This window comes from Calliphora vicina, chromosome 1 (assembly GCF_958450345.1).
Source record: "Calliphora vicina chromosome 1, idCalVici1.1, whole genome shotgun sequence".
NCBI classification, from domain to species: domain Eukaryota; kingdom Metazoa; phylum Arthropoda; class Insecta; order Diptera; family Calliphoridae; genus Calliphora; species Calliphora vicina.
Genome location: NC_088780.1, coordinates 62,982,388 through 62,999,751, shown reverse-complemented (window position 1 = coordinate 62,999,751; position 17,364 = coordinate 62,982,388). Strand labels below are relative to the sequence as shown.

Genomic DNA, 17,364 nt, shown 5'->3' with positions numbered 1-17,364 from the left:
CAGTAAACTGTTCAATGATGCAAAGAGGCTGGGAACTGGTCGGCATACAAATACTCAGTGAATCATTTTAAAAATTTTAAGAAACAATGTGATCCTTACATTTTAGGTATAAAAAAGAGCAAAAAACACCATTAAAACAGGGATTTAAGGGGTTAAAATATTACGCAAAAATATTAGCCGTGAAATTTAACCATATGTCGCTGAATACACCAAAACGAAAAATTCAACCTGAAAGTCAGAAATAAGACATAACAAAGGAGAGCTTATTGTTAATTTGGCATTTATTAAGAATTTTATTTTAAAGTACCCCAAAAGTTTAGCATGAAAAAAAAGTAGTTCAAATTTAACTAAAAATCACTAATATCTCTATTATTTTACCTTTGTTGAAAATGTTAAGTATCGGTCCTAGATTTCTACTAGCCCCTATACAAATTTCTTACCGGAATATTGCTTTATGGTACATAAATGCCTATAGAATAGACATATCCATACAAAATTCAGCAAAAAGGAAACGCAATACCACATTTTTTGGATCGGTCCATATTTTACCATAGCCTCCTCAGTCCCAAGGAAAAACAAAGCGTCGGAAGTCTTCAAAAATATTTTGTTTATGCTTCTGGAAGAAATAATGGAATAAAAAAATTGTTCAAGGACATAAGGACCAAAGGATTCTGAGATATTGTAGGTGCAGCCAGCTGGACATTCATAACCAAATGAAATAAAAAAAATCAAAAGCCAAACAAATTTGTTCCACCTCATTTTTCAGAAATATTTTCAATATCGCTTTCAATGAGCAGGTCAACAATCTGTTGTTCTGTAAATTTACTTGGCATTTTATTCGTAATAGGTTAAAATGTTCAGCGGGCTGGACATGTAAAAAAAATGCTAAAATAAGGACCTAGCTATAAATGTAATGAACATTTATTTACCTTACTTTGATTATAGAATTGTTAACAATAAAATTATGTTTCTTTTCACTTCACAACTTTAAAAAATTAATTGGAAATGTTTAAGTGCTCAAGAAAACGTATTCTACGAAAAACGGATCATAAAATTAATGGCCTGGCGTGCAGCCAGAAGACCTCAGATATCTTCGGGATCCAAATCTTCAATAACTCTGCTTTCGAGAAGTTTCCTATTTAAAATCAGCAAAATCGGTCCACAAATGGCTGAGATATGAGGAAAAAACCAGGACAACCTCGATTTTTTACCTATTTTTGACCTATATCTGGATTACTAAGTCATTAATATAGACAATATGGATATCTAATGATAGATATTTTTTTTTATGGGCCCCCAAAGTTTCTGAAAATCAGTGAGGCCTCTAAAAAAGGTGTTGTCAGTTTTTGGTTAACAGCTAATTCAGACTTTGTGATACGTCTTAACTTTATATGGCAATAATATAGCTAAGAGTCCGCCAAATAAATTTTGTTAAATTGCTTTTCGTGCACTTTTGTTGAAAAAATATAGGAAGAAAATTTTTTTTTTTACTTTTTTAGAATAACTTCCAGGATTTTTTGTTAAAATAGTATGATCAAGTCCACACTTCTATGTTGTATTATTTACTCGGCTGAGGTGTTCGGAATGGGGATCAGTGGGAGGACCCTCAATATCACACATTTAAAAAAAAATCGCCAAAAAGCCATTTATGATCCGAATGAGCTGAAATATAGATAGTCCTTGAGAAGGTCTACAAAAAATATGCTTTTATCTGTAGGTTATCTCTTTTAGTTCAAGAGATATTTAGGTTTAATTTTTTTTTTAAATTTTGCTCGATCTTTTAACGTATTTTATATATGATGGGCCTACGAAAGGTCGAAATTTGTTTTTTATATATGACGTATATTTGCGATAAAATTCTAAAGAAAATAAAACTAACCTGATAAAAATTATTTCGTCCCTATAAAAAGTTACACGCATCCAAAGTTGAAGCATCTTTTTATATATTTCAACTTTGTATGCATATGTTTTTTCCCAAAAAAGTCCCCATATTTTTTCTTTTATAAAAAACTAATTTTCTTCGGGACTATATGCATTTTTTTATGATCTGGAAAGAGAACATAATGCAAAAACGTATAAAGTAAAATTTTACTATCCAAACTTGGCCAATTTTGAAACAAAATTTTAGGTTTGAGTAAAATATTCTAAAAACGCAAAGCACCGATCCTCAAAAACTCGTCATATTTGTATAGCCCTATATGTTGTTTATATACATTCAAAACGTTTTTACTATCATACTGTAAAAAACTCAGTTTTTGGAACACTTTTTCCCCGTTTTAGGAATTTCGGTGTTTGAAAACAAAGAATGGCAACATTAGTGATGCCATTGACTTAATAACATTTAGATCTATATTACTTCCAAATTTTATTGTGATGTATGTAACTGTTCAAATTTTACATTAATTCAAAGTTTTTATTTTTCTTGATGGAAAATCACCATTTTTAAATATTGTTAGTTTTTAAGGTTAATTACGTCCGTTCAATTCACTAAAATGTCAAACTTCAAGTCGTAAGGTTTTCACCGATATCAAAAACTTATATAAAAAGCTTATATTTACTCTTCAGAAGCACAATAGGGAAGTAAAAAAAATAAATTTTGTTTACCTAAAAATATTTAAAATTAATAATCCTTTATACGCCCTTACTCTCATACATGCTTCAATTGATAAAACCTAATAGTAAAACTAAGCAAATTTCAAAATATGTATATATTACTAAAATCGAATATTGTTTTACCTAGTTGGGAATTTAATTATTATCTAGTAGTTTTAGTATTAGGTCGTCTTTATGTTTTACCGAAAATGACCTTGCTTGGGCCAATTCAACAAAGTGTGTTGTTGAAAAATACTTTGTTTTTTCAAAGAAATTTCCAACATTTAATGAAAACAATTTAGTGCAAGTACTCGAAAATATTTGAAAATTTTTAAAACTCTCACATGTTCGTTAGTATTTCTGTACATTTTAATATGCATACATAGATTTATGAATGTATGTACAGATATATGTATGTACATATTTATATGCTATTTATTGCTTTAATTGTATGAACATTTGAATATCAATAAAACGAACACAATTGACTAGTCAATAACTTATTTATCTACCAAAAATAGTTATTTGTGTTGCGATCGAAAGTAAGAACGTGATTTCCTTACCGATATGCTATGTTATGTAGGTAAAATCGAATAACAACAATTCTGATATACGAACAACTAATTTAGCATAGCGAAAATAATCACAAATGATTTAAAATTTAAATCAATTGATTTGTAAAAGTATTATTTAGAAACAATAAAGATAAATGATTAATTACACTTTAAGTACATAGGAATAACATTATTTAACAGACGAGTTGTTGCCAATAGTGAAACGTTACCGACGACAGATCGATAAATGATATTGGAAACAGAAATCCATTTACATACTATTTTTAATTAAATTACATGTATGGTTGTGGTATCGTGAACAAGTGTGTGGTTCATATTGTCACATTTCATTCCTACGTGACCCGCTATTTTTACATTTAAAGAAATTGGAATTCTGCTATGCGTAAGTTAGTAAAACAAAAAAAAATAAATAAAGAAATAAATAAAGTACCTACCTGCAGTTACCGACATGTATGAATGTGTGTACATAAACTGAGTTTCAACTTCACAACCAAAAAATGAAAAACAGTAAAGAAAACTTTTATATAGGGGTTCATTATTGGTTAACGTTTATTGTCGATTTTGTTTTCGGAACGCGTAGACGATCGAAGCGCGTAACTTTCAAAAATGTCAGCGTTTACAACGGTTCTATTATCAATATTGTGCTGCACAACATGTTTCAGTTTGGGCAAAGGCGATGCCTCATTTCCTGAGGATACCTATATAAATGCATTGCAAAACTCCCATCAAACCGATACTGGTGCGTTACATATTCGAACATTTTTACTGTGCAGTTAACTAATAGCCATATTGCGGGTATAAATGAAGTGATCACTCGTAGATTCAACAAACAAAAAAGAAAACATTTTAAAATTCATATCAAGCACAAATTATTTTAATTGTGCAAGTATCTACGTTAGTTCAATGCATTATTGGGTGGACAGTTGGATAAGAAAAATATCTACCCATTTGACACAAATTGTATTAAACAGTGTTTTTAAGGTGTATTTAAGTGTGTAAATAAAGAAAAAATGTGTTTTTTAACCCAAATACATATGTATGTCTCATTTGCGACCAGAACGTCGTAACTAAAATAACGAAGTTTCCATTAAAATTACTTTAAATAGCTCTTCACCAAGTTGTGTATTTTAAAAACTGATTTTGAAGTGTAAATAAAAATATCCTTTTTAGATCTAGCGATCATTATTCAAAGCTATCACATCTAAAATACCGAGTGAACTATTTTTAAGTACTCAGTTCAAAAATAAAATGTCGTCACCTAAAATGCAAAATAACGTAACATCACAAGTTTGCAGGACAATCAAAAAACGATATAAAATGGAAACAACTTCCGATATTGCAACAAAATCTTCAAATCTGGATTACAATGAAACTAGAAATGTATTTTTTAAAGTACACTATTGGTCAATTCACAAGGTCTCTTATCATTGTATTGTCCAAATGTCATAATATTTCACGACTCGGCAGTTCGGCTTAACCGACTCTTAGGCGTTCGGCTCAGGTCTTTGCTGGTTGGTTACGATAACACAATAAACATAGCATACAGAGCAATATTATTTTAGGACATTTTTTGTTTGAAAGTCAATAACCACATTTTCAAAACATTGTGAATTATTAGGACATTATGACAATATGACATGATAGGAGACTTTGTGAATTGAGCATATGTATGTGTCTTACGTTATTTTAAATTGTAGTTTTCTGAAACCAAAATAACGTATTATCAATATAGATATGTATAAAAAATAAAAACTTAAATTAAAATATTTTTTATTTGAAATTAAAGCAGTTACAGATTTTTTTATATTTTTATGTTTTTTTATTTATTTTAATAACTCATAAATATTTAAACTGAAACAAGTAAGAGAGCTATATTCGGCTGTGCCGAATCTTATATACCTTCCACCAAATTATACTTTAAAATAATTTTTTTTAAATATTTTAATATTTTTTTTTAAATTGTTTTTCAAAATTGTTTTATAATTTTTTTTTTAAAAAATTTTCCATATTTTTTAAACAGTTTTTTGAATTTTTTTTCTAGTTTTTAAAAATTTTTGTATGGAAAAAAAATTCGGGTTAAAAAAAATATTCGGGTAAAAAATATTTTTCCCGATTTTGACCCATTGTACGTTCAAATTACTATAGGCTTATCTACATCGTTAAAATGGACTTTGAAATATCTATCATTAGATATCAATATTGTCTATATTAATGACTTAGTAATCCAGATATATGTAGATCAAAAATAGGTAAAAAAAAATCGAAATCGAAACTTCTCGAAAGCATGTCTGACAGAATTATAGAGGATTTGGATCCCGAAGATATCTGGGGTCTTCAGAAAATTTATTTCAGCAGACGGACAGACAGGCGGACATGGCTTAATCGACTCCGCTATCTATAAGGATCCAGAATATATATACTTTATAGGGTCGGAAAATTACAAACGGAATGACAAACTTATACACTGAATCAATTAAGTATCCATTTTCATTAAAAACATAAAAATTTACATAAATTCAATAATTGTACTAAAAGTATCACCAAAAAAGTCTCCGTACAGTTAACCGTTTTAAGGCAAGGAACCCCAATATTAAAATTAATTGCATTTAGTATGTCGTAGGTCCTCCTTTCTGAGCAATTGCAGCATTTAAATGGAATGGACCAGCTTTGTTGTTGTCAGGGAATGCAAATAAGCAAATTTCAATGGATAGAAATAAAATTAGTCAGCCTTATCATGTAAGGCGTAGGCGTTTTACGACAACGACAGTTTCGTACTAGATTAATAAAACAGGTTGAATAATTTCTTTAATCTAGTACGAAACTGTCGTTGCCGTAAAACGACTACGCCTTACATGATAAGGCTGATTATTTACCTGCAAAATGAAGGAAGAAGTCTAACTGAAATCAATGATATTGTAAAAAGACCACGCTCTTCCATTCAGTACGTTATTCAACAGTGCAAAAAAACTGGAACAATGGCAAATAAACCAAGATATCACCTTACAAGAAAAATAGACCACCACTTAGAGAGATGAATTGTACGAGTTGTAGAAGGAAATCCAAAAATTAGCGCATGTGTAATTGCGGGAAACTTTAAAACTAGTGATGAATTAACTAGTGATGAAAACCCCCAAACTGTAAGAAACGCTCTTAAACTAAATGGATACAATGGTTGGGTAAGCCGTAAGAAGCCGCTTGTTCTAAAAGTGAACATGAGAAAGAGATTGGATTACGCTATTGAGCATATTGATAAAGATTTTTGAATCGATTTTTTTAGTAAATTTAATATTTTTGGTTCTAATGGAAGAAAAATGGTATGTAAAAAGCCAAATACTGAAATGGATCCGAAGCATTTGACACTAACCGTAAAGCGTGGAGGAGGTAACGTTATTGATTGGAGTTGCATGGCTTCATCTGAGGTGGGAAATCTTATTTTTATTGAAAAGACGAGGGATAAATATGCAAACAAAGTGCTGCAAAAATTATGGTTGGGACGTTTGTATTGCTTCCAATATGACAACGATCCCAAATACACCTCTGGATTAGTAAAGGAATGTCTTATTTATAATGTTCCTAAGCAATTAACTCGCCCAGCTCAGTCACCTGATCTCAACCCGATTGAGCATCTATGGAATCACTTGGAGAGAAATATTCGCCAGCACAATAGAGCATCTATGGAATCACTTGGAGAGAAATATTCGCCAGCACAATATATCGAGTAATGATCAGCTAAAAGCCCTTATAATGGAAGCTGGTCCATTCCATGCACTGTCATTTAAATGCTGCAATTGCTCAGAAAGAAGGACCTACCACATATTATATAGCTGTACGGAGACTATTTTGGTGATACTTTTAGTATAATTTTTCAATTTATGTAAATTTTTATGTTTTTAATGAAAATGTTTGTATTTTGTTTATGTTGATTTCTAGTTTATAAAATTAATTAAAAAAAATTTTAAATATGTATTCAAAAATTAATGTCGATTTTAGGTGACGATATGTATGTCCGCACATGTTTGTGCGGATATAATTCCATTTGAGCTTAATTCACTAAAATCTTAATTCGAAATTTAAAAGTGTCAGACATTCATTCCATGAATCCATTCCCAACATCTAATTCTTTGGCTTCATGCAAAATGCTTATGTTAGAATTTATTCCTCGTTGAATTAATTCATTCAAACTTTGAATGATTTAATTTTTGTTAATTCAAATCTATTATTTCATCGTTCAGTTTTATGTGGTTTTGCTTTTAGTCATATACAGAATGAATTGAAAAAAATTTACTTAAGCATTTTTGTAATAGATTTGAATTGAAGAAAAATAGAATAATTCATTAAATTTTTAAAGCTATTTTGTAATGGATTTGGATTAAAGAACATTATAATGATTCAATGGGAATTAATTCTATAAAGGAATATATTCTATACATTTGATTCCTTAACGGAATGGTTAAGAGATAAAATTTAATTTGATTTTTAAGATGAAATTAAAAATTAATTATTTCGATCCTTTGTTATTACATAAAGCTAGGTACTCTGTTCAAAATTCCGTGCGAAATGCTGTCAAACTACATATAAAATATTTGGAATTTGGAATATATGCGAAATAATTTCGCAAAAACAGTACTCTGTTTTTATTGTGGAAAACATGTGAAATACATCTGGCAACCTTATTTTTCCACACGAAATAACATAAGCAGCACTTCTTTCGCACGAAATTAAAACTGTCAAACAGCATATAAAATTGTTCGCATGAAAAAACCATAATTTTTCGCTAATATGAACAGAGTACTAGGCTTAATATAAAGTTTATAAAGAGGAAAATAGATTTGCAAAACTTCAAATAAAATTCGAAATACGGAAAACCCTGTTTCGGTGAAATTATATAAGATTTATAACGTATTAATTTAAACCAATTATTTTAAATAATTCTATGTAAATATTTAAACAACTTAAAATGTTTGCAAAAAATTACCAATTTAAAGCATCAAATATATCAAGATAATATTTTTTAAATAAATATGTATGTACTTCAACCAAAATCATTCGAATTTCATTGTTTAAAATGTAACAGTAAACCTCATCATTACACATACATACATACATATATTTACAACCATTTTTATTACCGAATTATTTTTACTGTTTTAACAGATTATAATGGAGATTTTGGAGGATACAACTATACACCTCCTCCAAATAACCAATATCTACCACCTTCGACACCAGCACCAATTTATGGGCCACCAGCACCCGTATACGGACCTCCTGCTCCAGTATATGGTCCTCCTCAGCCAACTTATTATAAACCAGTGCCATACCCATATCATCCTCGCGACCATTTATCACTTCTTCAAAAACTGAAAACCAAAATAAATCTTTTCACCATCGGTAAAATTATTTTAAAACTTCTGATCTTCAAAAAAATTGTTAAATTCATCGGCGTAATTTGTCTACTGTTATTTTTACCCAAATTGAAGGACATGTTTAAAGAAGAACCATCCAGTGATGAAGATGGTATGGAAAGCAAACAAGTTGAAACAGAACAAGGTAAGATAAATACTAACCCCCATATGCATACACAGTTTATAAATTTATCAAAGGTTTATAAAACAAATATTGTATGGAAATTTTGTTTGATAAAACTTTGATAAATTTATAAACTGTTTATGCATATGGGGGTAAAGCTATAGTGATTTTTGGGAAACAAAATAAACACCAAAATTCCTTAAACATCCTAAAATTTAAGTTTTTTAGTCACCATGACATTATTTAACGAGTGATATTTTATGTTTGACTTTATGATTGGGGATTAAATTAAGTTTAATTTACGAATATTGGTTTTGGGTCCTAGATTATTTTGTTGTATGTGCTAGTTAAAAAGGCCCATATTGACGGCTTAATCTTTACAGCAAAAAAAGGCTTCACTAACCACTATATAATTTGATGCATCATTTTTGAATTATATGGATTGATTTAAAAAAAAAAAACAATTTTCTAAAATTGTGAAATTTTTAGATGTTTCTCCACATAATTTATGATAACTCAAAAAGTGTTAGTCCGATGTAAATTTAAACTTTTTAAGTTAATTTTAATAATATCGAACTAACCCTTTTTGAGTTATCATAAATTATGTGGAGAAACGTCTAAAAAAATTCACAATTTTACAAAAAAAAATTTAAAAAATAAAACTTCTCCATAGAATTTATAATTTGGACCATATTTGTACTACTGGAACCACAATTAGAGTTTTTCTTTTCCCGCACTTTTTCATATCCCAGGAAACCGGAATTTATTTTGTAATTTCCCGGGATTCCGGGAATTCCCGCCTAGAACAAATTATTCAATTTTAAGAATGTAGACTTCGTTAAAAATCTAAAAAATGTCTTTGGTTTTAACATGTAATTCGAAACAAATAAAAAAATCCAGTAAAAATTTAATATAAAGAGATAAACTGACACGATTTCTAATTTGATTATATACTAGGGTGGGTCACCCGTGTATGAAGAACATTTTAAAAAAAATTTAAAAAATAAAACTTCTCCATAGAATTTATAATTTGGACCATATTTGTACTACTGGAACCACAATTAGAGTTTTTCTTTTCCCGCACTTTTTCATATCCCAGGAAACCGGAATTTATTTTGTAATTTCCCGGGATTCCGGGAATTCCCGCCTAGAACAAATTATTCAATTTTAAGAATGTAGACTTCGTTAAAAATCTAAAAAATGTCTTTGGTTTTAACATGTAATTCGAAACAAATAAAAAAATCCAATAAAAATTTAATATAAAGAGATAAACTGACACGATTTCTAATTTGATTATATACTAGGGTGGGTCACCCGTGTATGAAGAACATTTTTTGTTTAAGTTTTTTATGGGCACGGTGGAAAAAATGTGCCAAATTATAAATATTTTCATGTCACTAAGTTTGGCTGCAATCGGAAATTATTTTCTGCCTCCGGTTTCATGTTGAATTTTTAAAAAAGGCAATATAGCATGATAAGCAAGTTTATTCCAGATAGCTGTATTTATTTGTGAAAATAGAAATCAATTGTAATTACATATAACACATTAAATATTTATAGAAAAAAAGTATTACAAAAATGTTTATAGAAGTGAAAGAAAGGATAATCAAAATAATAATGAAGTGTTCATTTAGCGACAAAATTATTTTTGATATCAAATTTTGGTATTGATTTTCTTGATTCTATCTGAGCTTTGATGAATCTTTCTCTTGTTGTTTTGTTGCACAAAGTTGATGTTGCTTTACTCTGTTTTGACTGCTCTCTTTACCCCTTGAGTATGACAGGGTGGTAAAATAGCTCAATTCCTCCGTTTTTTCCTTCTTCAATAAACAATCTTCAGATATTTATATACATAGGTGATTCAGTAATATTTTCATCACATTTCAAAATGTCATAGTATGACGTAGCATTAAAATTTATCATTGGTATCTGTAACAGCCGTAATTTGTTTGACGTTGTGGATCTACTTTTCAAAATTCGATGGACAGTTAATTCACGAATATGTTGTTGGGGATATGTTAACATTACAATTAATAAGTTTTCAGGATGTGCTAAATAACTGTTTCATTAAATTGTTGGTAAATATCGTCTTTACAGCTGGGATGAGTTTTTATAGAAAACCACCCTGGAGCGTAAACCTTTACAATATATATTGCAAGAGTTGTTAGATTTGTTCTCAACTGAAATATATAGATGAAGATCTGCACGTATATCTTCAACGCAAAGCTCTGGTAAGTTCGTGGGAATTGGTTGAAACTTCACTATTGGCCTTTTTTAAAGTTTTCAAGTTCTTTGCCAATTTCTCCTAAAAATGTTTGTGGTCCTGATGTTCCACCATCAATATGTTGAAACAGGTGTCTAAATGGCAGTTCATTCATGCTACATACAAATGTTTTTTCTAGTAAACGAATATACAATTAAAAAATTTTGTGATACACCCGTATGCAACAAAAATATTTTAATGTTCGTAATTGTAATTGATCTGTTTCTTCACAATCTGACTGATCATATTCAAGTTCAGATACACTGCTCAATATAAGTATCTGGCTACTTATAGCCATTTGTGTAACCGTTCTCTGGTTTGCACTTACGTGCCGAAATATCAAACAAAATCTTGTTTTCACAAAGGATCTTTTCCAACTTTTGTTTAAGAATTTTCGGGTGAGACTTTAAACGATTTTTACATTTTAAATGATATATTCGTGAAGGTATTGACGATTTTTCCAATATTTCTATCAGTTTTCCAATAACGATGGCTTCTATTTCTTCGTATGTTGGCTATTTTTTAGTTTCCCTCTCGTATTTAATGCTAAGTATGGTCCACTCATAAAATTTCATCAGATCTGCATAGGTTGGCAATATATTATTTTTTAAATCACCCAAAACACCAAATAAGGTACACTTCCAACTATTCCTGATTCAATTTCTCAGATTATGAAAACCAATTAAATAATAGCACTTTTCCCCTAATCTATCGAAATATGTAGAAAACTCGATTTTTAGGGTATTCCGGGATTTCTCGTCCCGGGAATTCCCGTGAAAAAAGCCTATAAAATTTTTTTCGATTTTGTTGCCCTGTGTTATGAGATTAACTATTCTGATTATTAATTGGCATTCGATCTTCAAGTCAAAAACCCGCCCTTAGTGTATTTAACGCTTTCTTTAGACGATGACTTTACGAAGAGAAAATTAATCCGTATAAAGTAAAATTATAATAGTTGTTATAGTTTTTTCTTCGTTTACATTCAATTGCAACTCTGATCAAATATGACCTGCTAGTTTTTTGTACTTTTTAGACAAATTAAAATTGGCCATGTTTGTATAGTGGTGGAGGGAGGAATGTCTTAAATTTTATGTTTATTTTAAGCATACAAAACAATTGTATATGAACCTGAAGAAATTTGTTTTCTGCAAACAAAATACTTTTTACAACTATTCATAGAAACCACATATCTATCTGTATGTTACTTCTTAATATTTAAATAGTCTTAATTTAAATGAACATAGGACCCACAAGCCACCAAATTATTCTTAAAATAAATCGTTCCTAAGCCTCTGTGTGTCGTTATCGGTGGAATTTGTTTGCTGTTCTTGAAAACTTTTCAACATCGACAATATAAAACAGAAACAAGTAACGAAAAAAGAGACATCAACTCGTTATTTCGAGAACGGTCCATTAAAATATTTGTTTACCAATTTGACAACCTCAATGGTATTTAGTAGAAAAAAATTACACTTTAATTTAATCGTTTACAATGTTTTTATTTATTTGCAGATGTATTGGAAAAACGTATTGAAGAGATGTATGATTTTGCAATGAAAGCCTTTGAAAAGTTCCAGGAAAACACTTCATAAATGTTACGCGATATTAAAATTACATTTAAGCTTAATTCCTAAATATTTATTTTTGTATTTATTGTAATTAGTTATAGTATTTAAATTATGTAAATAAAGAAACATATTTATTTTTGTAATGCAAATATGTATGTATGTATGTGTACTAGAGTTTCCAAAAAACCGAAGAATTTCAAAACAGCAGTTTCGATTTTAAAAAATGACAATTTATAAAGAATGAATAAATTTAAGTGTGTTTGCTCGAAATGCGATCTTCATTTATGCTTCTTAAATGCCAAAAATTGTTTTTATGAATACCATCGCACAGTGGGGCAGAATGAAAATTTTTTGGAAATAAATCTGGCATTTCTAAACGGCTGGTTCTATCGGAATAAAATTTGAGTAGGGCGCACGGTGGCTCATATCTAGAGATGCTAAACGGGGAATTCCGTTCCCGAAAATCCCGTGTTTTATAAATAAATTGGGGAAATTGTCATTTTTGTGTGCCTTTTTCATGCATTTTGCCAGAATATCCCAAAGTGATGTTCAGCAAAGTTGTTAAGCTCAACTCCTGCTACAATATAGTTAATAAAGGAAAACGGTATTTTTGGTTTTCCTTGAGTGGGGCTCTAGAAAATCAATTCTTCACCGTTTTTTGTAAGTTGTCTAATAAAACTGAATCCTCTTGAAATGAAATTGATTTTATCTCAGATGAGGAGCTGGAACAAAATGAAAATATATCGATTGCTAAAAGCCTAATAAGGTACTGTTTTTTTCAGTATGTACATTAGGCTGGGTCGATTTGTATGGACGAACAAAAAGTAAAAAATCGTATAGCAGAAACGTAATCTACGGAAAATTCTAAGAAAGTTTCCTCAAGAAACCATAGGTCTAAAATCAAATCCTATCTTGCGCATTTCGATTTTTATCCAATAAAAAAATATATGTACTGAAATATCATTGGATAAAAGACGAAATGCGCAAGATAGGATTTGATTTTAGACCTATGGTTTCTTGGGGAAAATTTTTTCGAATTTTCCGTAGAATACGTTTCCGTAGAATTCGGGATTTCGGGATTCTTTACCAAATCCCGAACCCCTGGATATTCAAAAATCAGTCCCGTTTAGCATCTCTACTCATATATCAATTTCATCGGCCAAAAGTCCAACTTTTTGTTAACACCGATTTCAAAAATTTGGATGCCATTCAATAGTAAACACATTCACCATTATCGTGGTTGGCGTAAACGTCTTACGCCTGTTTCTTCGACGAAACTGTCGTAGGCGTATGACGTTTACGCCAACCACGATAAGGGTGATTGAAACTAAGGTAGCCAACAAAATTAGAGAAAAATATAGTGTGCGTTAAAGTCAAATATTTTATGTCATTTTATAAAAAATGTGATTTTTGTAAATTTTATCAGAAGTAAATTATCATTACTTCCAAACTATTATCGATAATTGGATAATTTTTTATGTTGGTAGGATAATAGTCTTTAAGAACTGGTATGACTTGTCACTGTACCGTTTATACCTGATGTGTTATTAAGTTTTTTCTCAGGTACTGTATTTTAGTCAAATTTGAATTTCAGTGGAATCAAAGTGCTTTACTACCAGGAGAAAGGCCAAAGTGTCCTCTTTAAGCCTATATATACTTGTTGACCTGTTTTGACCTGTTTGTTGAACACTTTATTCATTCGAATTTTATTAGATTTTTAGCTCAAAGTACAAGTCGCAATTTTGAAGAAATTGCGATAAAATTTGGTACATACACTTTTTTCGGCCCGAGGACGAAGCCTATTGAAAATGACTGAAATCGGTCAATTATTTCACCTAGCACCTATACAAATGTTCTCCCGAAATTATACTTTATCGGTCGTAAATGATTAATTTATATGCAGTGGTGGCCAGGTAATTAAGACAAAAATTGTTTGCTAAATTCCATTCCATTTATTTTTTTCCAATATTTCCACAAATATGTATGCATGGGGACTGTTTTATCACACAAGTGTGTTTTATTCAACTATGTCAATTCATACATATTCACCATACATATACCCTTCGTGAGAAGGGTATATGTATGTACATATATTAGGTATATGGGGCATTTCATGTCAAGTGAACCAACTTTTGAAATCGATGTCTTCCGATCGGGATGAAATTGCACCAAGGTTAGCTCTATTGGATAGTAACTCAGACACAATTTTTCAACAACATCGGTCGAGAACTCTCTGAGTTATAGGGGGTAAAATTTTGACAATTTGGTCAAACAGGGGTTTTTTCTTATCCATGTAACTTATTACCTATTGTTCTTAGCAAAATGTGTCCCAAATAGTATAGATAGCTATTTCTTCGATCTTTCGAAAAAAAATATTTAAAAAAAAAAATAAAAAATTTTTAATATTTTTTTTCCGAAATCAAAAACTTTTTTGACTTTTTTTTAAAATGGGTCCTTTTTTTTTTTTTTTTTTTTTTTCTTAAAATAAAGTTTAGATATTTTCCTTGAACACCTACTTGGTCGCTTAGTGGGATGCGAGTGGGATATCTATCAAAATAAATATTTTGTAACTCAAAACATAAAATTTTTGACTTTTTTTGCAAAATCAAAAACTTTGTTGACTTTTTTTTTCAAAATGGACCCTTTTTTAATCTTTTTTTTTAGGTCAAACAAAAGCTTAGATATTATCCTTGAAGACCCTTTTGGTCGCTTAGTGGGATGCGAGTGGGATATCTATCAAAATAAATATTTTTTAACTCAAGACTTACAATTTTTGACTTTTTTTTTTGCAAATACGATTTTTTTTCCAAATGGGCCCTTTTTTTAAAATTTTTTTTGTAGTCAAAAGAAAGCTTAGGTCCATTCCTTTAAGATATTTTTAGTCCCTTAGTGGGATGCGAGTGGGATATCTATCAAAATAAATATTTTGTAACGCAAGACATACAATTTTTTAATTTTTTTTGCAAAATCAAAATTTTTTTCCAATATGGGCCCTTTTTTAATTTTTTTTTTTTGCTCAAAAGAAAGCCTAGGTCCATTCCTTTAAGATATTTTTAGTCCCTTAGTGGGATGCGAGTGGGATATCTATCAATGTCTGTCCCGATCGGAAGACATCGATTTCAAAAGTTGGTTCACTTGACATGAAATGCCCCATATAACTAATTTTGGCGAAATTTTTGGCATACCACCACGTGATGGCCAATGTTGTATTAGTGATGAAAATAATTTTTTTAGGTCATTTGGAATCAAAAACATCACGCACCAACACCAATTTCTAAAATAAACCAAATTTTTTTTCTGTGAAAAATTATATAAATAATTTCATATTTGTTTGCAAGTGTGAGGGATACTTCCCTTATTTAAAAATTACCTTTTGAAGTATGTCCGCAGTTATTATTAAAATAAAATATATTGTTTTTCAAAATAATTGAAAAAATTGAATGAAAAACTTTATTGCGTTTGGTGCGTGAACTTTTTTAACAACCGCGAAAAAATAATACCGTGGTTTTTCTTATTTTTTTAATGCTCTATTCGACTATGCTATGCCAATTTGCATATTTGCAAAAAATGTCAAAAGTTATATCCCTAATGTATATAAGTTTGTCATTCCGTTTGTAATTTCCACAATATTCATAATTTTCCGACCCTATAAAGTATATATGTACATATATTCTGAATCCTTATAGATAGCGGAGTCGATTAAGCCATGTCCGTCTGTTGGTTGAAATCAATTTTCTGAAGACCCCAGATATCTTCGCGATCCAAATCTTCAATAATTCTGTCAGACATCGAGAAGTTTGTTATTTAAAACCAGCAAAATCCGTCCATAAATAATGGAGATATGAGTAAAAATCTGAGACATCTGAAAATTTCATAAAAAAAGACAATTTATTGCATGCTTTGACAAAAAAGCAACAAAACGTATGTTTTGGATGTGTGTTGGTTTCATTGCTTTGCGTATTTTGTTTTTTCTTTTTTTGTTGTTTTGTTTCATTTGATATATGGAGCATTTCATTTCAAGTTTAGTGGAGGTTTTAAACCCCATTAAGGATACAAATTCAACTTTTGGGCAAAAATTCTCAATCGCATAGTCGATATCAAAATACAGAAACCTATTTTGGATGGCCCAATATGTTCTTAAAAGGGTTCCGATAACCCCGCCCCTGGTATGGATATTATAGCCAAAAAACGAAAAAATCCCATTTTTGGGATTTTTGAATACATTTTTTGGGAATTGCCGGATTCCTGATCATAAATTTCAAAATTTGTTTTTATTTTTCCATTTTCAATAAAAAAATCTATATAAAGGTAAAATTTCATTAAAAAAATATTCATAAATAAAAATTTTATTTCAATTTGAAATATTTGTATCGTCGAAAAAATTAAATTAAAAATTTTTTTGTCATATTTTTCGAAAAAGTATTCCATGATTTTTTTAATTGACAAAAGTTATATATATTATTGAAAAATAGACAAAATTCCCTAACAATTGATATATAACATGTCTACCTTATGTTTTTTACGTGGCAAATTAATTAGTTAAAACTTAACACCTCGCAGAGAATTTATCTAACACTGTTATTTTCAGTCATAAAAAGGTTGTTAGGTAGGCGCAAACATACTTTTTTATGAATTTCTACAGCCACTTTTTTACGATCAATCCTTAAATTGTATACCTATATAAATAAAAAAAAAGTAATTATTTAATATAAAAATATTCTTTATTTAAAAAATGTATAATAAATTAATATAATTTTGTAAAATAATCGGACTCACAGTAGTCCATATCTAAAATATAAAGTAAGTCTTTAAATTCATGAATATTTTCAAATGCTAA

The 17,364-nt window shown here is 29.7% G+C and overlaps 1 protein-coding gene across 1 annotated transcript; it reads left to right on the top strand.

Moving 5' to 3' along the window:
• The first annotated feature begins 3,738 nt into the window (after nucleotides 1-3,738).
• On the top strand, nucleotides 3,739-12,676 carry LOC135949232 (uncharacterized). Its single transcript, XM_065498730.1, has 3 exons — nucleotides 3,739-3,906; nucleotides 8,322-8,717; nucleotides 12,472-12,676. The coding sequence occupies exons 1-3, from the start codon at nucleotides 3,774-3,776 to the stop codon at nucleotides 12,549-12,551; spliced, it is 609 nt and encodes a 202-aa protein (XP_065354802.1). The 5' UTR covers nucleotides 3,739-3,773; the 3' UTR covers nucleotides 12,552-12,676.
• Nucleotides 12,677-17,364: the final 4,688 nt, after the last annotated feature.